The 21,848-nt window shown below is 42.0% G+C and overlaps 2 protein-coding genes across 2 annotated transcripts in view; one reads left to right on the top strand and one right to left on the bottom strand.

Annotated features, from left to right (window-relative positions):
* The window catches only part of CARNMT1 (carnosine N-methyltransferase 1), a 34,772-nt gene extending 33,998 nt beyond the window's left edge, over positions 1-774 (bottom strand). Inside the window, exon 1 of the mRNA XM_084278399.1 lies at positions 656-774. The gene's annotated coding sequence lies outside the window, so the exon portion shown is untranslated. The remainder of the gene's footprint in view (positions 1-655) is intronic.
* A 205-nt stretch (positions 775-979) lies between these two features.
* OSTF1 (osteoclast stimulating factor 1) lies at positions 980-21,349 on the top strand. The gene is made up of 10 exons (XM_084278593.1): positions 980-1,145; positions 10,683-10,729; positions 11,344-11,394; positions 11,478-11,541; positions 14,304-14,357; positions 14,813-14,920; positions 15,383-15,432; positions 15,548-15,626; positions 16,090-16,188; positions 18,784-21,349. The coding sequence occupies exons 1-10, from the start codon at positions 1,112-1,114 to the stop codon at positions 18,840-18,842; spliced, it is 645 nt and encodes a 214-aa protein (XP_084134719.1). The 5' UTR covers positions 980-1,111; the 3' UTR covers positions 18,843-21,349.
* The last annotated feature ends 499 nt before the right edge of the window (positions 21,350-21,848 follow it).

Below are 21,848 nucleotides of genomic sequence, written 5' to 3'. Positions count from 1 at the left end.
TCCAGAGGATTAGACTTTGCCCCACATAAAACACTCTGTAGCCAACTGAGTGACATCAGGACACACATGTGCTGAGCTTTGGACTCTCATTAACCCTACCGTCCACACGAAAGCTAATCCCACTTTAAGGAAAAGAAAAAAAGGCAAGGAAAAAAAAAAAGCCAGGCAGGGCAGGATGAAAAAAAAAGAAGCCACCGGCTCCTCCTCTCCTGAGTAATGTGCAACGCAAATTGCGAGAGCAAACTTGTCACCGGCACTGCAAGCCAGAAACCCTCAGTGGCTCTGCCAGGGCTCCACCGGCACCTCTCCGCAGGGCACAGACCCGCCACAAGCCCACCACAGAACTGCCGACACCCGGGCTTCGACGGAGTAGCGGGGCACAGCTCCACCCCCCTCCGGCGCCCCCGGGCGCGGGTAGCAGCTGCTGCTCCTGGGCAGCAAACCCGCACGCCCGGGCTGGCGGAGGGGCCGAGGCAAGCGGCTCCCAGCTCCTGTGCCACCGTGCAAGGCTCTCCCGTCCCGCTAGCAGAGCTGTCCGAGGCGCACTCGGCCGGCTGGGGCGGCCCCCGCGGGGCACGAAGGTCCCGTCGCTCTCCCGGGACGCAGCGCCTCGCAAAGCGCCGGCGCCGCCCGTGCCAGGCCCGCCGCTCCTCACCAGCACTCCTCGCGCGCCGCCTCCAGCCACGCCACGGGCGCGAACTCCGCCGCCTCGAATACCGGCCGCTACCCCGCCCCGGCGACGCCCCGCCGGCGGCTCAGGCCGCTTCCCGTTCTCCTCGCCCCGCCCGCGGCGGCAGCAGCCCCGTGAGCGGGGAGGGAGGAAGGGCGGGGAGAGGAGCGGAGCCCAGCCCGGGAGCGGGCGGGGATTGGCTGGGCCTGTCCCGTGGCTGGTGAGTGCCATGCGGCCGCCACGGGGCGGCGCTGCGTGTAGCAGCTTCCCTCCGCCCTTCCTTCCTCCCTCCTGCCCGCCGCAGCCGCCCGTAGCGCAGCGATCCCGGGAGCCCGGCGAGGGCTTGCGCCGCCGCCCCCCCGCCCAGCACCGCGGGCCCGTTCGCAGTCAGCCGATCGCCGTCCCGTCGCTTCCTCGCCCGCTGCTGGGCCAGCCCCAGTCATGTCCAAGCCGCCGCCTAAACCGGCCAAGCCAGGTAAGGGAAGGGCCCGGAGGCCCGACCCGCCGTTCCCCGGCCGCTTCATCGGCCGCACGAAGTCGGTGCGAGGCGCCGAGCGGCCTGATGCCGGCTGACACGTGGACGGTTTGGGAATCGGGTCCGGGCTGTCAGAGCCGGGATCCTGCCCGGGGTGGAACGGGACAGGGCCGCCTACCCGTTCCTTTCCCCGCCCCGCCGCCATTAACCACTGCACCGCTTGCTCGATGTCGGCAGCGGAGGCAGCCCCCGCCACGGCCCTAGCGCCAGCGGCCCCGCTGGAAGCGGCTGTGCGGCTGCCTTCGGCGTGCGGGGATCGTGTCTAGGCGGGATCCGGCGCCTGCTCCGGCTCGGGAGGAGGTTCGGGAGTGCCCCCGCGACGTAGATCCATCGCCCGCGGACAGGCCCCCTCCCCAGACCCCCGTGTTTGCACAGGAGAGGGACCTGCACAGAGCCCCTTTGCCCGGGCCCTCCTTCTCCGAGGCTCGGCCGGTGCCCGGGAGCCACGGTGCCCGTGGTGCTTGGCATGGTGGCATGCCCAGGCGGTGGCTGCTGTGGAGGGGAAGCTTCCATAGGCTAAAATGCGCAGGCAACCTTTTAACCTCTGAAGAAAGAGGTGTTGAAATACTCTGAGGTTTGCCCAATGATTGCGTGGGTTAGCAATGTATTGACGCATCAGAGCAGTCCTGTTCTGCTGCCTACTTCTTCTTCCCTGGTACCAGTGCTTTCCCTTGACAGCCAGACTTCCAGCATGACCTCTGACCTTCTGGTGGTGCACATGTCCAGGTGCTTCGCCCCTTCTAGCGCACTTAGTCATCGGTGCATGAAGATTTTTGCTCTTGCACTCCTCTCAGACAAATTTAGTGCAAAGTTTGTTTCAAAAAATTGATAACAATCACGTATTTTTCTAAAAATATCTTGAGAAACCTTTATAAGTTGAGTGGTTTTAAACCTTGGGATAGAAATGGCATCTTTCAGGTAAACACTCATTCTCCTGTCAAAATTTCAGCCATCAGGTGTAGGGATTTGTTTTTTTAAATAAGGAATTGACCCGGAAAATACTATTGCTGTTCATCATGTTTGCGTGCTGTCTCCCAGTTTGAAAGGTTAAATTCTCTAACCTGAACTTAAAAATTCTTTATGAACATAATAAAATACTTAAAATTAGTGTATGTTTCCCAAAATATGATTGTTTGATCCCAAAAAACCTAAGAACTTAGATTTTTTTTCTCAGTATAGTATTTGACGTAATGAAATACATAACCTAATTTTAATTTGACAGCTTATACACCAGGTTTTTAATTTGAAGTCAAGCAAGTGCAAACTTGGTTTAGACCACTTAAACCATCACTCTCAAACTATCCGCAGAAGCAAAATCAGCTAAAGCTCTCTGGGTGTAGAGTTTCATCCGAGGAGGTTTCCTCTGCCTTGTACTTTGCTGGGCCTCTCAGGAAACGGCTAACTTTAAAAGAAAAAGCAATAGAAGCATGGCTGTTGTGGATTCCCGCTGAAAACCCTTACTGAGGAGGAAATCTGTGGGCTTCTTGAGAGGGTGCGGTGTTGCTCTTGACAGCCAAATGTGTAAGAACCTGATTTGCAAAAAGACAAGTTAAATCTAGCTAAGATTCTTAAGGAGTTAAAGGCTCTAGTCCTACCTAACCCTCAGGAGCTATCAGACTAACTCAGATGTGTTACGTGTAATACTGTGTGTCTCTCACTAGTTTGCTGGGGTGTAGTTTTGTGGTATGCTTAATCAGATAAAAGGCAGGCTGCCATCAGGACACGTTCATGTCCCCTTCCAACCCCTGCAACCCCCTTTCCATTTCATTTAGTGACAAGACAAGCTGGATCGGTGTTCTGACCTTTTATGTTAGGTTATTTTTGTGTCTGCTGAACTTGCTGAGCTGGTTTACTGCATGAGTGCTTGACACAGCAAAAGGAAATGGGTAGAAATAAATGGCTGAAGAAGGAAGGGGAAGAGAGTGGGACTCTCTTGCTAGTGGCTTTTGGAGCTGATTAAAGGGCAATGAAATTAATTTTGCCAAATCCCTAATTTTTGAAGAGAGAAAGTCTTATGGAGGGTATTGCAATACACTTTTTTTCTAAGGCATTTTCAGGAACAGGCTGTCTTATAGCATGCTCCAAAATATTTCTGTAGTTGTATGCTTGGCATTGTTCTGTCTGTAATACCAGTTGTGCCTGTGGTACTCCTTAAACCTCTCAGGGTTATAGATGTTAAAACGTCCTAATTAAAAAAAAAAAAGAGAAATAGTAGGAGCTGCTTGTGTGAAATAGTTGCTACAGGATGTAATGCTGACTCTTTTGGTGACTAATTCAGTCTGCAGTTGGTGGAGTGTCTTAGTGCATTTGGTCAGGCTGTGTTGGTTTTTCTCTGCTATTATCAGGTGTCCAGTCTGTACAGCAGGCTGTAACCTGTGTCAGGGAACAGCAAGCCTGCTTGCCTGGCTGTAGTAAAGATGTTGATTGCTGTAGTCCTTTGACTTTGTGTTGAGGGAGGAAAAGCACAGGGTAGGTGGACTTGGGAGGAGTTAGAGAGCAGGTGTCAGGGAAGTGAAAATATTCGATGAGAGAAATATTTACCCTTTCTAAACCAGTGAGTGTTCACAGTTCATCACAGGGGTGTGGGACTCAGAGTCGGATGGCTGACAGTGCTTTAACAGTGTGGGGGAAGAAGGTGGGGCAAAGGGAGAAAAAACTTAACTGTTGTGTGGTTTCCTTCAGTACATGAGGGTGTTTCATCTGACAGAAGGCTCTGCTGTTAATCCTGTGGCATGCACAGCATACTAGGGTTTCAGTCACAGAGAGATGGTTTTGACATCAGTGTATTTCAGACCATCATTTGATATGTCAACACTTGAGCTAGTATTTTGGGGTCTGTGGTTAGCCCTTGAGTAAGGGGTCATGATTGCTTTTAGATGCTTTAGAAGGCTTTTAATTTCTAGTGTTCTGAGACTTGAGGAAAAAAGTGCCAAGTTTTGCTTTTCTCTTGGGGCTCTGTATTGTTGCTGTTTTCTAGCTGTATTTTTTCTGTTTAGGGTTTTAGACTATTAAAGATACAGAGGAATGGAGTGGGATTTGAAAACAGCAGAAACTTTCTTCTTTATCAGCATTATGCAAGGGTAGTGTTTTCAGTCCATCTTTCAAAAATTCGATTGATGTCTCAAAACACATTCTTCTTGGAGTTCATAACCCTCTTAAACATTCTGTGTCAGATGTTAATCTTCTTTACAAAAGTTACTAATTAAGTTCTTTGAACTTGACAAGCTATATTGGCTTCTGCTAGTTGTCTCCTTGAACAGTGCTCTCTGTCTGATTATGCATTTCTGAGTAGAGCCTTACATAGTGTGCAGCAGCACATCTTGGGGAGATGGAAATTAATATTTTTGTATCAATGTTTTACTATATTAGGTGTTTTGTTGTTTTTTTTTTTTTTGAAAAAAAAACCCTACTTTCAGATTCTCTAGAGTAAGGTTTGTAGATCCTGGCCTAGAGTCCACACAAAATTGACATTTTATGGAGAAAGACCAGTCTTTGTCCCAAGGAAACAAAAGGTTTAAATTATTACAGTTGAGATGAAGGGAGGCAGGAGGGAAAAGGAAGCATACATAACGAAAAGGGTTACCTCCATGAAATAAGTCTGTTGACTTTGCAGCCACTTGTAGCTGTCACAGTAAAAAAAATAGGAATCTAAACATGAAAGTTTACTTTTATCACAATCAAGTTTGCTTCACTGTGATTCTTGAGTAACATAGGAGCTGAGCGAGCTATCAGTCACAGGAGTCAAAGACCAACACTGAGCCACGTGACAAAGGTCCTGCCAGCAGGCTTAACTTTGGCTTAGGTGCTGGTGGCTTTGGTTCCTTCTGTAGTTTCTCTTAGCAAGGGAGATGTGAACATGTGAGTATGGGGAGAAAAACATCAGAGGAGCGATTAGAGTTCCAAGTCTGACTTCAACATGATTTTTAAACTTTAATTTCTGACCCCAAACCCTCTTCTTACTACGTGCTGCTGGGGCTACAAACGGGATTCCTGCGAGTGAAGGCATTCTGTGTATTTGCAGAAATAAGATTGGTAAGAAGTAGAAGATTTCAGCATCAGCCAAAGTTCAGTTGTGAAATTGTGCTCCTTATATATTCTGAGAGAATATTAAAAATTCTGATTTTCTGTAAACAATTGCTGTTTGTTCCTTCCACTCCGGATACTGACTGGTGCAGCCTGGGATACCCTGATTTGTCACCTACACTGGCATCAGTCCACCCTTTACATTCTTTTCAACATGTCCCTCAACGGATTCCTAGGTTATTTTGTTTGTTTAATACATCCTTCCCCCTTCCCCCCCTCCCCGCCCCGCCCCAGTTTGTATGCTCGATGTTCACTTCCCCATTCTAGCCAGCACTACTTAAAAGTGGAAGATAAGTTCCCTGATGAGTGGGGACTCCAGTTTTTTTCAGTCTCTGTTGTGGCAGTGCTGAAATGCTGTGCTGTGCTCTGTTGTGTCTCTGTGCAAGATCCTGTGAGCAAAATGCCAAAATTCCAGCCCAAAACACATTGCCCCTAATTTTATTTCTGCTTGTATGTCTAGGTGCTAAACACCTTATTTTCTAGTTTCTGAGAAGCCAGGAAAATGTTTCAGACTGGATTTCAACTGCCCTTCTAATAAAATCGCACTTCTTCCATGAGGCTCACAGATCGCATGGTGAATGAACATCTCCCTGCTTACTAAAGCACACTGCAGGCACACATGAAACAAATTATTTGAATTATTTTGATCTGCACCTTACCTTTTGATATTGACCAAGGTTGAATGATTGTGACTTTGTGGAAATCCTTTGCAAGTTCCTAGGCCAACACTGAGAAAACTAAACACACCATCCTTTAGTCACAGCTATGCTTTCTCACACACCATGCTTTCTCTGAGGTCAGGCAAAAGGTGCCTGTCACTTCCTACAGAGAAATTAATCTGAACGTGTATCAAAATTCATATTCCCAGTTATACATGTTCTGTGAGGAGACTCTAAAGCCAGCACAGGCCCTGGAGCATGCAAACTGTCATTTTTCTTCTCCCTGTCCCAAATCTTACACATATTTTCGCCTTTTGGTCCATTTGTTACTGGTGGGGATTCAAATCAGTTGCTTTCCATCAGGTTGGTACCTGATTCTCAGCTGCTTTTGTGCAGCAGTCTGTGACCAAAGCTTAGCTTGAACCCTTATGGGAGTTGATAGACTTGAAAGTTTTCTGATTTATGAATATGTGAGCACACCCAATTCTGATTTCTGGGAGCAGAGAGATTATTGTCCTTCTCTGTACTGCAGGCACTGGTAGTGCCTTGTGACACCCAGTGAGTGTTTATCTACAGCAAGTTAAATTCTCTAGTAGTCTAGAGCTGTTCGCTCTAAATACAACTAATGAAAAAAAAAAAGGCTGCGTCAGGATCAGTATCTGATTTGTAGAACCTTGTTTGCATCCTTGAGATTAGACTGTGTGTGGCAGGCAAAGCAGGGTGTGAAATGCTAACACAAGTCTGCTGGCAGCAAGCCTTCGTAGCTCCTGTGAACATGGATTTACTGGCCTGATTATTTTCTTACCTAAAATAAATGGCTCTTGCACCAAGTACTATTTTTTATTGTTTCTTTTTTGTTGTTGTTGAGAAAGTAATATAAATTGACAGGTAATGAATTCTTTTTCCTTCCACTTTGGCACTGGAAGTTCAGCCTAACTTAAATACCTAAATAAGTAATGCTGTGCAGGGATGGGTTGGTTTCTTAGTTTTGCATTTGGGGTTTTTCGCTTGCTTGGTTTTGGTTGGGTTTTTTTTTTTCCCCCTTTTTTTTTTTCTCCTTTTAATGGGTGAAGTCAAATAAGAGGAAAGCAGAGAATGATTTGGTGGCAAATTGAATAAAAGAGGATTTTAATATTGGTGTCTGTGGCGGTATAGAGAAGCTGGTGTAAACAGAAAGGAAGTGGGAATAAAGCATCACTGTGAGAGAAACAGTAACTCCTTGTTATGAAAACACTTAGCACTTTTTTGGAAACAATCTTCTGTTAATGGTACTTCAATTAATTAAACATAAACCTCAAAATTGCTAGGAGGAAACAAAAAGCTTCTAGTCCTTTGAGAAAGCATTCTTTTTATTGCTTTGTATTGCAAAGCACAGCAGTGATCCTGTTTCAGTTCTCTACATATCAGAAGCTGCATTTTTAGGCTGTTACTGTCTAGCACCACAGTTTTTTTACTTTTATGCACTTAGATGGGAGAGGGTCATAAAAACCCGAATTGCCTATTTACTGATAGAACCGCAAGTTTATTGGAGACGTTATCCAAAATAATTCAAAGGGAATGAGGTCAGCCAGCCCGATGAACGCATTTGTTGTATGTTACTGACTCTTTTACCCTGTTGTATTGCTGGGGAAGGGTTTGGCAAATTGTGGCTCGAGGAATTTGTACACTAATAACATTTGTATTTGCTTAGTATTAGTAATAAGTTTTTTATTTGTCGTATTTGTTCAATGCAAATTCCACAAGAAGGGAAGATGCAAATCTGCACTGTGTATTTCATCACAGGAAAATGTTTTAGAATGTGTTGTGCTGCGTGTGACACCACAGCTTGAAATTTGGGGAAGTAACTCTCTGTTTCAGTTGTATGGAATTAAAAAAACCCAAACAAACCCCCACAAAAACACAACCATGAAGTGCCTTTTGTTTACATAACGTTTAAGCAATACTTTTATCAATGTTTTTATCCTCCTTTCCCTCCCCTTATGATGTGATAGCTTTAGAAAACCCATTGACATAGGTGCAGTACATTATTACAGGAAACACATACAAGGCACGCAAATCTCTTATTTCTTGCTTTTCCCTGTCTTCTGCCATCCTCTCATTTCCTCTTTTAATATTTCTTATTCTTCCCTTTTGTTGTTCGTTTCCTCCTTTTGCTTACAAAAAACGTTGCGAATTGGTGGGTGATACTTAAAGTTGCCAGAATCATCAGCATGCAGTTCTGTCCTGCATTTTTCTGTCATCTATGTAAGAAAGCCGAGGGAAGGGACAGTACTCTGTCACCCACCCATCCTGTTGTCACCTCTCCCTGTCGCTTTGTTTTGGTTTGCTTTGGTTTTGGTTTGGGTTTTTGTTTGACTTCTCCCCAGCTGCTGTTCAGACATTTCATTCTGAAGCACGTAGATCTAGGACACATTGCTGTCTACTGTCCTTCAACAGTTCCACATGGATAACAAATCAGAGGTTTCATCCTTTTTGGCTGTTGCCACAGGGCAGGTATTTAGTTTCTGAGGCAAAGGTCTGAGAAGTGTTGGGCTTTTTATGTCTAGGAAACGGCTGCTCTGAGAGAGAGAGAAAGAGAGAGAACCAGTAAAGCCAGGCTGAAATTCTGTGATGCTGTAAAAAAATAAGCTCGGGGAAGAGCATGCGATACAGTTACAGATTGGATGAAGTGACTACATGCATTTGGCAACCTAGAAAGTTTACATGGATTAATTTACAGTTACACTTTTACATACTTTCAGCCCCCCAAAAGCCGAAGACTTGTTCAACTACTAGTTATGCCTTGATAAACACCACTTCATATACATGTGCTGTGGCATGGCTCTTGCTAGGGAATATCCAGAGGAATTTGACAAAATAACTTAACAGCTGCCCCAGGACGGTAAGTTATGCTGCAAAATGGTGGCTTACACAGTTGAGCACCATCCCTCTTTCTCAAGCTTGTCAGCATATGTACATTTAGAATCATATTTATGAAACCTTTAAGTTCACTTTCTGAAATGATCGCTGTGGCCAGCAGGTTTTCAACTACTGGGATAGTGAAGACTACATCTAGCAAAAAAACAGGCAAAAATTTCTAGAAATTCTTCTGCTTTACAGGAAGGTAAAAGGCTTGTTCTTGAGACATGAGGAAACTTACTTGGTTCTCTCTGTATAGTACACTACACAAAGTTTTGTGTAGGAGCACTTCTTTCTAGAGTACTCACCTTTGGCAGGAAGCTCATTGATTTCTCTGAGGATCCGAAGTAGCCTGGGCTAAGTGCAGTCTGAGTAATGCATTGTCCTGATGGGCCAGATGCAGCTTCAGTCACAAGCTAACAAAGATGTGTAGTGTAGAAACCTGAAACGCAGTTACATGCCTCAGGTATTTAAAACTAAACAATACAGAACAGTCTGTGTTACATTTCTCCTTAGAGTTCAGGGGACTTCGGCAGGTCAGCTGATGAAAGTGTGTGAGAAACACGTTTCTTGTCCTGTGTTCACCTTACACTTTCTGCTTGGTGCTTGCCGTGGTCTAAGCTGCCTGGTAGCCAGGAAAACCTCAGCTGTTTGATCACTCCTCCCGCCCCGGAGTGGGATGGGGGAGAGAATGAAAAACGACAACAACAAAGTAAGACTCGTGGGCTGAGTTAAAGGCACTTTAATAGTACAGAAACGGAAGATGATGATAATGATGATAATAGTTATAGAATATACAAAGCAGTGATGAACAGCATGATTTCTCATGACCCAAAATGGATGCTCAGCTAGTTCCTGAGCAGCCCCATCTCCCAGTGTGATATGACACAGAATAGCCCCTTTGGCCAGTTTGGGTCAGCTGCCCTGGCCATGTCCCCATCCAACTTCTTGGGTACCCATGGCAGAGCAGTGTGAGAAGCTGAAAAAGTTGTTGGCTTATGAGCAACAAGTGAAAACATATGCTCTCATGCTAAATCCAAAACACAGCACTATACCAGCTGCTAGGAAGAAGATTATCTCTATCCCTGCCAAACCCAGGATGATGCTGTTGAAATGTACCTTTACTGTATTTAAAAAAAATGTTTATAGGGCTGCTTCTTTCGCAGTTTATGCATATAAATTTGTACCTTTTTGCATTAAGGTTATCTTTTCTTGTCTTGGATGCTGCTGACAGTCTCTTCGAAACTGTTGTATTAATGCCAAAGCTTAACTTTAAGCACCTGAACAGACCACTGTATCAGTTGCATATTCCATAACCAGGACTTGGTGACAATCTGTCATTTTTCCTAGCTGCAAATACTGTCCTACTGCATTGTTTACCTACTTAGTAATGGCTACAAGTATGAAAACAGGTGGCAGACACTGGGGTGGGTTTTTTAATTATTTTCTCCGTTCTGGGTCATCTGAAAACTTTGATATTATTAATACAAGTGTGTATGACACGTATCAGTGTGTGTGGGTGTGTGTGACTGAATCTGCACTTTGCCTCAGTAACCAGTGGCAATGCTTTAGTTGACTTGTGTGGTGAGCTATGAAGACCATGTTAGGTGTGCACAAGAGGCACCTTACAATGAGCTGATCTGTTGTCCCATTTATTTCAGAACCCATGCTGCTGCGTTGAGTCTTTTTGTCATGATTTTCATTGACACAGGCATTGACAAATGCATTCAGCAAACATCTTTAAGGGTTAAGCTAAGGAATTTATTTGGGTTTGAGGGCTGTATGTATGTGCTGTTCGGGAGGCGTGATCCTAATACTGTTTTTTGGTCTTTTTTAGGGCAGGTTAAAGTGTTCAGGGCCCTGTATACATTTGAGCCCAGAACGGTAAGTACATCTAGATTTTAGAGTTTTGAGAAGCATAATGTTAATCTTGTCTGTAGTATTTCTTTGACTCTACTAGAGTTGACCCATCACACTTACTGTACAATGTTTTTGGTTAAAAAGCCTGGTGATGGATATTGGTTCTTAATGTGACTAAAACTGCCTAATTAATCTCCTTTTTTAACTACAGCTTTTTAAAAGCAGCATGCTTGCCTCTCTAGGATCAGTTACCTGCAATCTATGATCAGAAATATATGCGGGTTTTTTCCCTTTTTTTCCAAGGGCAACAGACAAAATTGAGGACTAAGAGATTTGCTGAACTGTTACCAAGCAAAAGGGGGTCGAAGTAACAAACACAAGATACATTTCACTGCTCTTGTTGCACAGTGCTCAATTGGAAAGGCTGCAGGCTTTTTCTTCAGTTGTCAGGAGGGTCACAAATCCAAAAAGTTCGCTGTATGGAAGTCAAGACTGTCAGGCTGTTGTCTATTTGCTAGAGAATTTGAATTACTATTAATTTTAAAGAAGAGCTGAATGTACCCTGCTTTATCCCAGGTATTTGTTTTACTTACACACACATCCAGATTTTTGTTTACTCTTTTTTTTGTTTTTTAAAGCCAGATGAACTGTACTTTGAAGAAGGAGATATCATTTACATCTCAGACATGGTGAGTCTACAACATCCCATACAGACTGCATACTTCTTAGATGCAGCATATCCTCTCTAAAATATTTTTAATTTTCTCTGCAGAGTGATACAAATTGGTGGAAAGGAACTTGCAAAGGGAGAACTGGACTAATTCCAAGCAACTATGGTAATGTCTAGAGTATTTTAATTTTGTAAGATCATTCACAATCGAAGGAACTTACTAAATAAAAAATAACTGGTACAGTAATTTTCAAAAACTGGTTTCAAAAACAGCATTGGCATTTAGCAGTCTTCTGCCAGAGTGTTTCAGAATACATCTGCAATACCAGTCACCGCTGTACATCAGTAGTGGACAGGCTGTCTTATATTTTTACAGCCTAGAGACAACCAGCAGTTTGCCTGGTATGCATGTGTTTGGTTGTGCAGGTAACCACAACATGTTCTCAGTTTTGAGGGGAAGAACAGTTGCATTTAGAGGATGGTTGTGCAGATGGCACATGAAACTGATAGGCTTGTATTCTTGATACCCCCAATGAATGTATTGGAGTTTTAAAAATCTTCTCATTAGCAGTGTGTTGGCTGTATTCCTTCAGTCTGTACATTGGCTTTTTTTAAGGATACCTGAGGATGGACAGCCACAGCCTTTAGTAGCTCTGGATCAAGAAGTCCAACATAGCGTGCAGTGGCTTCTTACAGAGGTAGATTATCTACTGGAATTGTTAAGTAAACCTGCATATGGACAGGAAGCTAAACCAGATTGTGAGCAGTTCTGTGGCCTTCCTTTCATTTCCCCCCACCCACCCCCCCTCCATCCAAGAAACACAGTTTTCTTGGAGATTGCAACACATGGAATGTCCCTTGCCTATTTGGACTGAATAGAAGAAGTTGCTTTTTCAGATTTAACTACAATCACTTTGAAAAGCCATGAGTACACTTCCCTCCCAGGAAGTGTTAGCAGAGTAGCAGTGTCACATGACACAGTGTGTCAAAACTGCTAATGCCTCAGTAGCTAATTGCTTCATGTTGTCCTTTCTTCAGTAGGACATAGTATGCCACCAATGCTACAATTCCCCACCCTGGCTTGTAGTGACTAGAACTACATGAACAGAAGCCTATGGTGCAGCTATTCAGACCGTGGCATCAAGTTTCACTTTTTTTTGTGACTTCCAGACTGATTCTACTCTTGCCAGTGCCAGAGGTGGTCACTGTATACAAGAATAATGTACACATACTTACCTACACTTAAATTTCTTCTGAACACCGCAGTGTGTTATATTTAAAATAAAACAAACAACTTATTAATTAAATTTGTGTTCCATCACATGGAAAAAATTGCTTCCAGACTGTTTTATTGAAAAATTAATTTGTCAAGAGGTTTAACTTCCATTTTAGGCTGGGCAGTGGGGTTTGGGCTGATGATGTCTGCACATTTGCAAAAACTTCTAGTGTAAGCAGAACAGAAGCTTCTGCAGACTTTTAAGAACGAAGAGTACCAGGAGCATGTCTTCTGATTTAGACAAGCGTGCAAAATCCCTAAAGCACAGTTTCTACTGGTTGCCACCCTTTAGACTACCCAGATTCAGCCTTAACAGTGACCTCTTGCTCTTCTGCAACCTTTGTCAAAAGATGGAGTTGAACCTGAAACTGCCAAGTCGCTGGTGGGGTCTTGTGCTCCATCTGCTGGGCTTGAAGGAACACAGTCAGAAGGACTCTTGAGTGGAAAAGCTGATGAAGACAGAATCAGTGTTATTTGCATTAAAAATATTTATTACTAAACTTCTAACAAGAATTTTCTAAAGACAAAGTTACTTTTAGGCTTTTGAGACTAATGCTTTCTGCTGTGCATAAAAAGCACTGCCCAATGTGGCTAACATGTTGTGCTTGTGTAATGTCTGCCTGCTGTGGAACTGGCTTCTGCCACTCTGCTGTATGATTATGTTCACTGTTTACACAATTCTTTTTTAAACAGAATATCAGAGTCTAGCATCTGTGCTTTACTAACAACAAGAGAGATAAGCATGATACATCATGCAATTACTAGTATTATGGGAGGAATACACACAGAAGTAAGAAAAAGATCTAGATAGACCACAACAGCCGTGAAACTCTTACTTCTGGTAGCTGTCATACATGACACTTGTCCACATTGCATCTAGTTGGTGTAACAGTTTGATCTGAAGAACACCCTTTCACATTCTCCCTTCCTGCACAAGTGGAAGGGCTTAGGGAGCCTTCTCATCTCAGATTCAACACTGTCATACTTGACCGTACCCTTAGTAGTCATGGTGTTTTCCACCTCAAAAAGGAGTTTCTAGATCATGGTCCAACTTCCAGCAGTTACTGGGATCTGTTTGCTGCTCCTCTCTAGTAAAACCTAAAGCTTGTGAGATGAAGAGGAGGTCTACAGAAGCTTGATGTTCATTCTGCCTGTCACTGCATTCATTGTCTAAGCAGCTTTAACTTGCAGACCTCCTGCAAGTTTTCCAGGGAAAACAAAATGTCCCCATAAAAGAAATGGGAATATAATGGCAGTTAATTTTTTTAGTTACCCTTCACAGACCCCTTGGAAGTAATTCACTCAACTATGGACAGCAAGCTGTAGGTTGAAAGCCTAGACATATGCAGGTTCTCAAAACCATCTTAATGAGTGTGGGAAGGAACAACCAAGATGAAATATTTGCAGATTCCTGGTGGCTTGAAAGCACTGATCAGTTTGTTGCTGTTCTTTGAAGTTTTCACAAGCTCTTTTCTGAGTTACTTTCCCACACAGTGCATCTGACTAGTCCATCACTCACAAATCCCCTTTCACGTTAGAATTAAATATGTATTACTGGTTCTTCTGAAATAAATCAAAATTTCATTTCCACACAGGTGTCAAATACCTGTTCAGTTTCAGAAGTAGTTAGAATTTACTGTCTTTCATTTCAGTGGCAGAGCAAGCTGAGTCTATTGATAATCCACTGCATGAAGCAGCCAAGCGTGGTAAGTGTGATTTGGGTTTTAGTTGTGTAATGCTAGAGGATGATTTGTTTGTTTTCTGCAAAAATAGTAATATATTTAGAACAGAGATGTCCTGTCTGTTTTGCTTGTCTGCTGTCTTGAACAAGTTATCTGCTAAGTTTTGCAGCTTTCAGAAGCTGAGCTAATTTACAACCCCTGGTAGAGATGCCACTCTGGGATTGTGTACATAGAAAAAAGAATCTGTTACCATCCATTTAACTGTAGGGACCTGTAGCAATCTGAAGGTCTTCTGGGAGCAGATGAAAAGGTGTTTGCTATGACTTGGACTGGTTGTTTTATAAATTATAAGCATTGCTGCTGATCATTCTTTTTCCTTAGAATTTCATAGGAAGACTGACACCCTTCAGAAAGAGCCTTAGTGGGTATGTTAACTTTTCAAACAAAAACCAGTTACTGAAACCAAATTTGTCTTCCAGGCAACCTGAGCTGGCTGAGAGAGTGTCTGGATAATCGAGTTGGAGTCAATGGCCTAGACAAGGCTGGAAACACGGCTCTGTACTGGGCATGCCATGGAGGCCACAAAGGTATCATCTAATTTGAAATGGCTGTTCTCTGTATTTGTAATGATTTTCTTGTTAGATTGATTTGTAAAATTGCAGTATTAAATAATAAAGCCACGATTTTTAAATGTCATTCTATTTTTTTTTAGAAGAAAAATTAAAGCTGGAAGGGGGTCTCAGCTCCATCAAATGCTGTGTCTTTTGTCGTGGCTGCTGAAGTGGATGTTTTAATCAGCATAACTGTTAAAAGCAGGGTGGGAAAAGGGACAGATGAGAAAAATGTTGTGTTTTTTTGGTTTTTATATAATAGTATTTCTTTGTGACTAAAAGCTGTTTTTTCAATACAGTCTGTTAAAGATTTTCATTGGCTAACTGTATTGCTCTGTCACTGAATCTTAACCAAAATTTATACTATGAATGCCAAAAAGAATCTTTGTTTCCACTAAATTTTCCTCTTTCTTCCTCCCACCCCCATATTTTCTGCAGATATAGTGGATGTTCTGTTTACCGAGGCAAACCTAGAGTTAAACCAACAGGTAGGTTAAGATAACAGACCCTTACAGTAGAGGTGTGATGTTATCCATCCTTGGTACAAGCTGAAAGTTTTTTTGCTGTATTTTAATCCTGTTGCTTTTCCCTCTAACTCCACAGAACAAATTGGGAGACACAGCTTTGCATGCTGCTGCATGGAAAGGTTATGCAGATATTGTAGAGATGCTGCTGGCAAAGGGTAAAGATCTTCACCAAGCTTTCAACAATCTGTGTGGCAAACTAGATTCCTGAATGTTTATTAATCTGTATATTTAAAGTGTTTTCCTATAACCCAGGTACAGCCCTTACCCAGCTTACCTGCCTGATTTTATAAGCCTTGCAGAAAAGTCTGACAGCTGTTCACAGTGTAAACACCTGCTCAAGATAAATTTCATCCTGCTTTGCAGACAAAATTAGGCACTTAACCCCAGAAGAGTGATGACATCTGCTTCCTGGAAAGGGAAAGCACCCAAGCGAGTTCCCTAGCCAACTGTAGCTTATAGAAGAGCATCCATAGCTTTTAGTCTGCTTGAGAACAGTCCACAGATGAGATTCCCTTGTCCATTACTATTCTACTCATGCTATTGAAACTCGTATCATAACACTATTGTTCAAGAAATAGCTGGGACAGTGACTTATGATGAAAATTTTCTATTGTAAAGGGGCAAGAACAGATCTGAAGAACAATGAGAAGAAGTTGGCTTTAGACATGGCAACCAATGCAGCTTGTGCTTCTATGCTTAAGAAGAAACAGAGTGCAGGTATTTCTGATTTTGTTATTCTGATGTATTTTTCCCTGTTAGAGAAGACTTTGTATTTTGACCAAAGATCAGTAAGCTGATAGCCATAAAAACCTGTTAGGAGGTACATGGGCTAAGAGTTGTGTTTGGAAGAGCTCACTTGAGAGCTCTTAGTTCAGCAGAGCTATGGTAGAGACCTGTGGTTTGTCACATTCAGTGTTGCTGACTCCACACAATATACCATCTTGTGTCAGCAAGAGGCAAATGAGTTCAGAAGATGTGGAAGTAGTAAGGGAGGGGAAGGAAGACAGGCCTTCAGAGCAGACAGAGAGAAAGCAAGCAAGCAAGCAAGACTGTAAAACTGCTTTAAAATCAGTATACCACAAGGGACAAGGTATGAGAGTAAATAGATGTGTCTTTTCCTCATTATGCCTGTCTGTTCCTTTAAACTAAGCCAAACAAGTAGCAACAGATACTACTCTTATTTTCTTACTGCTCTTTATTTTTCTTCTAAAGTTTTTAATCCTGTGTCTCTGAGTGACTCAAATAGAGAAATAAAAAAAGAATGCTTTCATGTTTTATCAAAAGAGCCTCACTGCCTCCCACTTGCATTCATCTCTCCTAATAGCAGTATCCACATACAAAAGTGCTAGACATACAAGGTTAAAAAGCTGAACAAAGACTGAATTTGTTCAGTAGTGTGTAATTAGTGTCACTTGTGGTTTTCAGGTGGCTGAAGTTAGGGTGGGAACCCTAGGTGAGTTGTACATGAAACGAGAAGTTACTTTAAAATACAGGCAGAGTTACAGCTTGTATTAGGGCTGTATTAGGGCTGTATGCAGACTAGCGACTCTCTTGGAGCCAGGCTAGTGACAAGAGGGGGAATGGTAACCTGTGGGTGCTTAACAGTCAAGGGCATTACATGGTGCAGTAGCTGATGGCAGCTTTAGAAGGCCAAGATGACAAACTGCAGTAAAAATGCTGTCCAGCTTTTTGACAGAAGTAATATCAAAATTTCACAGACCACCTTGATATAATTTACACCAGTTTTGACTATGAAGAAAGCAGTTGTAGCAAAGGGCAGATTTTCTTCTATTTCCATAATTTTTTCATTTTAAGTTAATCTTGGCTAGGTGCATTTATTTCATGTTTGCCTGTCAGTCATGCACCTGGTGCAGGAGTAGGTAACATAATCTACTTCTGGTGCATTTTCTTCACTTCCTCTAAATTCATTTTGTTTCACAGCTGACTGATTCACTTAATCTACCACCAGTCTCTGTTATTCTCACACACTATCATTTTTTGTCTGCCTTGAAAAATAGCTGATGTTGGTACTTCTGAATTAAATTTCAGTATTAGCTTCCTCCTTTGGGTTTTTTTCCTGTCTTAATTTGGCCTTTTTTTAATCTCCATGACACCATTGGTCTTTACACTATTCTTGTATTTTGCATTTTCTTGTGTTATTTTTATTAAATTCATTCTCCTGTGTCTATTGATTTTATATTTAAGCATTTCCAGTGTCTGTGAGTATAGCAGTTACCTTTTTTTCAAGAGATTCAGTCCTCTATCAATAGTCTTCTTGTCTCCAGTTTCAAATCTGTTGCTCTTTAGATATGGCTTCCATAGTAGTCTGTCCATAGAATGTTTTATTTTATCCAAGGAAGCTCCTTGAGCACTGGGCTCTGCATTTTTTTCCCCTTTCTTCCTCTACTGCTTCTCTTATTCAAAAGGATTTTTTTTTTGTCTTGGATTTCTTTTATTAAATAAAACAGTTGAGCAAGTCATTTGTAAATTTATTCATTTTTCTTCTTCTAGAAGTCCAGGATAAAGTCATTATCACTTCTGTGAATTATGCCAGTCTTGTTATGTCTGCACCTGATATTTTTAATACTTTGCTTTAATATTACAACACTATGTCTGTCTGGGATCTTGTGGTTCCTGGGTCTCAGTTGTACAATATAGTATACTTTTTCAATAATCCATATTCGTATTCCTAGATATTTGAAGAATCTTTAGGCAAATATAATCTATCACAAAAAGCCCATGCTGTTTATCTTTGTGCAGCCCCAAAGATAGATGTCGTTCTCCAGGCACTGCTGCACATCTGCCGAGTACAGTTTAACATTTCCATTTTCTGCTTACTATCCTTCAAAAGCAAAAACTCATAAGTAGATACAAGAAATACTTACTCATAAATATGGACAGAGACAAGAGGGAGGGGAGAGAATAGATGGATGGTGTTTGATTTTAAGCAAAGAATGGCAGTGAGTTAGGCACTTGGAATAAAACCATAGAGACTCTTCCACCAACTCACCCATCCTTTCCTTTGCAATTTAAAACTAATACATCAGAAAAAAGAATTTACAAGTTACAGCTTTGGTGTACAGGTTCTAGGGAGCCAGAAGATGGCTCTTGAAGTCACGAATGAACTAGATCTGATACGTAGGAGATCACTGGCTTAGCCCTACCTTCGAGATCCAACTCCATCTGTGTAAGCCATAACTTCTCTAAATGGTAGAGGAATCGGGTTTCTCAGATGCTGGTTTGCAAGCATTGACAATATGAGACTTTTTCTGATTTTATCCTGGATTAAGAGAGAGTTTTGTTTCCTTCCAGGTACAGTCCGAACATTAAGTAATGCAGAGGAATACCTCGATGATGAAGACTCCGATTAGCTTTTCTCATTCAGCCTGAAGAACTGTAACTTGCATTGCCTATGTCATTCCCAAAACATACCTTACTTAAGAGTATCGCAGTCTTCCAATAGCATGTAAACAAGAGGGTGAAATTATGCTTTCCAAAGGAATCATCTTCATGTGTGCCAGGAGATGCCACATTTTAAATCAGAGTTCCTTTGGAATTACCTCACGGAGGGAGTAATGGCATCAGTGGGTGGGCAATCTTCTAAACTCACAGATTTCATCTCAGGCCTTCCCAGCAAGTGCCTTGTATCTCTGGAATACACTCCTTAAACTGAGAGGTCCCTGTGGGACAGCAGGACATCATTGCTAGCATTTCCCAAAATCCCCTTGGATATAGGTTCCTTTGTGCAGTTAGGAGAATACTGGCAGAGTCAGTACTGGCTGATGGGCATGAATGGAGATGCTGCTATAGAGAGTGACCATCTTTTGCCCTCGTGGAGCCAGCAAGACATGGTTTGATTTTTTTTCCATTTTAAATAATAATTCCTGCCCCACCCCTTCCCCCCATTTCTTTCCTGTACCCCTCTAAGTAAGGGGTAGAATGACATGGGACTATCTGCTCCTGGATGCTTTGTCTTCTCTATTGCTATGGGCCCAAACCCTGAAATGTAAACTCAGGTGAAATGCTTGCTTAAGTCAGTTTTGCTTGAGAAATACACTTAATTTTGGACTTAGTGACTTGATTATTTTGCTTTTTGAAGTGCGCTACGCTGAAACTTCATAGTGAAAGGAAGACAATATTTTTCTATTTATCCTGCCTAAAATTTTTTTTACTGATCTTTTGCTTTTATTTTTTAAGTGTTCTTATATTTTGTCCTACATTACCTCAAAGCTTTAAGTGTGTTTGAAGGAATGAGGGAAGATGTGTGTCCAATATACTACAGGTATCTTTAGAAAAGATACCTGAAGCTGAATAAACATTTAAAAAATATATTGCTTCTTCCTGTGAATTAAAGAAAACTAAAAAAATAAATTGAGCCACCCTCAGGCTTCCCTGCAGACTTAAAAAAAAAAAAAAAGTACTTGTTTCAGTTTGCTTGAATAGCTGCAGCCAAGTACTGTACCCTACTAAGGGATACTTCCTTCCTGTGACGGTAAGAAAATGTTACAAGTATTTGAGAGACAATCTCATGTTCAATTTTTTGTTGCTAACTTCCATATTAGCAACTTTGACAGATTTAGTCTGAAACAGTCTGTGATACTTAACAAAAAAAAGAAAAAAAAAAGGAAAAAAAAAAAGAAAAAGAAAAAAAACCCACCCAACCCCCACAAGTTCCTGTGAAAGATTGGGGATAAATGAAAAGCTCTTGCGAAAGATTGGGGATAAATTAAAAGGTCTTGTGAAAGATTGGGGATAAATGAAAATCACACTAAGTATTTTAGAGATTTAAAAGAAGTCTAAAGCTCTATAACTTCCCACTTTTAAACATGTATTGAACCAGATTTTAGTATTTTTATTATCCTGGAAAGAACTAGATAGAGATAAAGCTTGTTAAATGAGTACTTACCAAAGAAGGCAGCATTTGATTGACCAGAACTGTGCAAGATGGAGGTGCAACACAAATAGTCACCTGCATAAAATTCTAAACTGTTTAAGTCTTAAAACCATAGAACAAATGTTTCAGCCCCCTGAAATACTGTGGTCAGCTGAATAGTGATGTTTTGTTTTGTGTGATCTGGGAGATGCTAGGGAGGAGGAAATATAAAACAATGCCACCAAGTTTTCCTCTCTAGCTTTCATTAAAACAGTTGTTGAACATGACTTAGAACAGACAGAGGCTGTCCTGCTTCAGTTTTTATCAGCCAGCTATTTTTACCAGCTCAGACTTACCACAGTTAAGCCACATGTTACGCAGCATGCTCTTGGTTAAAACGATGCAATTTCATAGTGCAAGCCAAAAAGGACCTGTAGTAACAGGCCAGAGAAGCAAGAATGTTTGTAACTTTTTACATGAGTCTTTTTCCTGCATAAATGAAGCTCACAGGGTTACAGTTCTTCAGTGTCTCAGGTCGTGGAGACAACGGCTCTTCCCAAGTCACCGTTTTCTCTGTCTAGCTTTGAGAGCAGTTTGTATTCATGACAAACTTCTGCTGTCATGGGTTCAACATCCTACAAATTAATTGCAGCATTTGATTTAAGAATGTAATCCTATGCACACGTCTGTGGCATTAGCCACTGCCGAAAGACCCTGTGGCTTTCTGCAGACAGATGTAGGCACTGCAAGGGAAGAGCGGTGACAGAAGCACAAGTTGGGCCCAAAGATTGCCTGTGAAGTCCTTACTGGAGTGTCCTGAAGGAGGCACATTTACACTGCAAAGCAGCTAGCTAGTGCTGTAACTTGGTTTTAGGACCAAAATTACTGCTTGCTTTTTCTTTTTTTTTTTTTCTCTCATGACTTTGTTTTTTTACTCATGCAACTGTCTACTCATCTTGTGAAATGCAAATCACTGTGAAAACTTTCAGGCAATAAATTACTCTTGCCTAACTCTAGCAGTGAAGTTTTGATTTAAAATAAAAAGAGAGCAAAAGTCTTACAGCTAGAAGAAATTACAGCTGGAGTAAGATGATATAATATCTTGTAGTAATGCAAACCTACTTATTCCCACTACTTTTTCTCCAATGTATGTGTCACTACAGGCTCTTGGATAAATTTAAGACTCTTACCAAGGACAGCTGCATTCAGGTTTGTAACAATAAGAAAAATGTTTTTTTCAGAAGAGCAGCAAAATGAACGTTGTCAAGGTCATGCTGTCTCCTAAATGCACATTGAAGGTATTCTGTCTTGTGTGCTTCTGACTGAATTGCATGTGCACTTTTCCACTGAATATCAGCTGTCTAGGGTAGATCCTGTCAAACATACCTGATCGCCTTCTATGACAAGGTGACCCACTTAATGGACGAGGGGAAGGCTGTGGATGTGGTCTACCTGGACTTCAGTAAAGCCTTTGACACAGTTTCTCACAGCATTCTGACTGAGA

This window comes from Gallinula chloropus, assembly GCF_964237585.1.
Source record: "Gallinula chloropus genome assembly, chromosome: Z".
Taxonomy (NCBI): domain Eukaryota; kingdom Metazoa; phylum Chordata; class Aves; order Gruiformes; family Rallidae; genus Gallinula; species Gallinula chloropus.
Note: the sequence above shows the minus strand (reverse complement) of the source record. Positions and strands in the feature narration are given on the sequence as shown.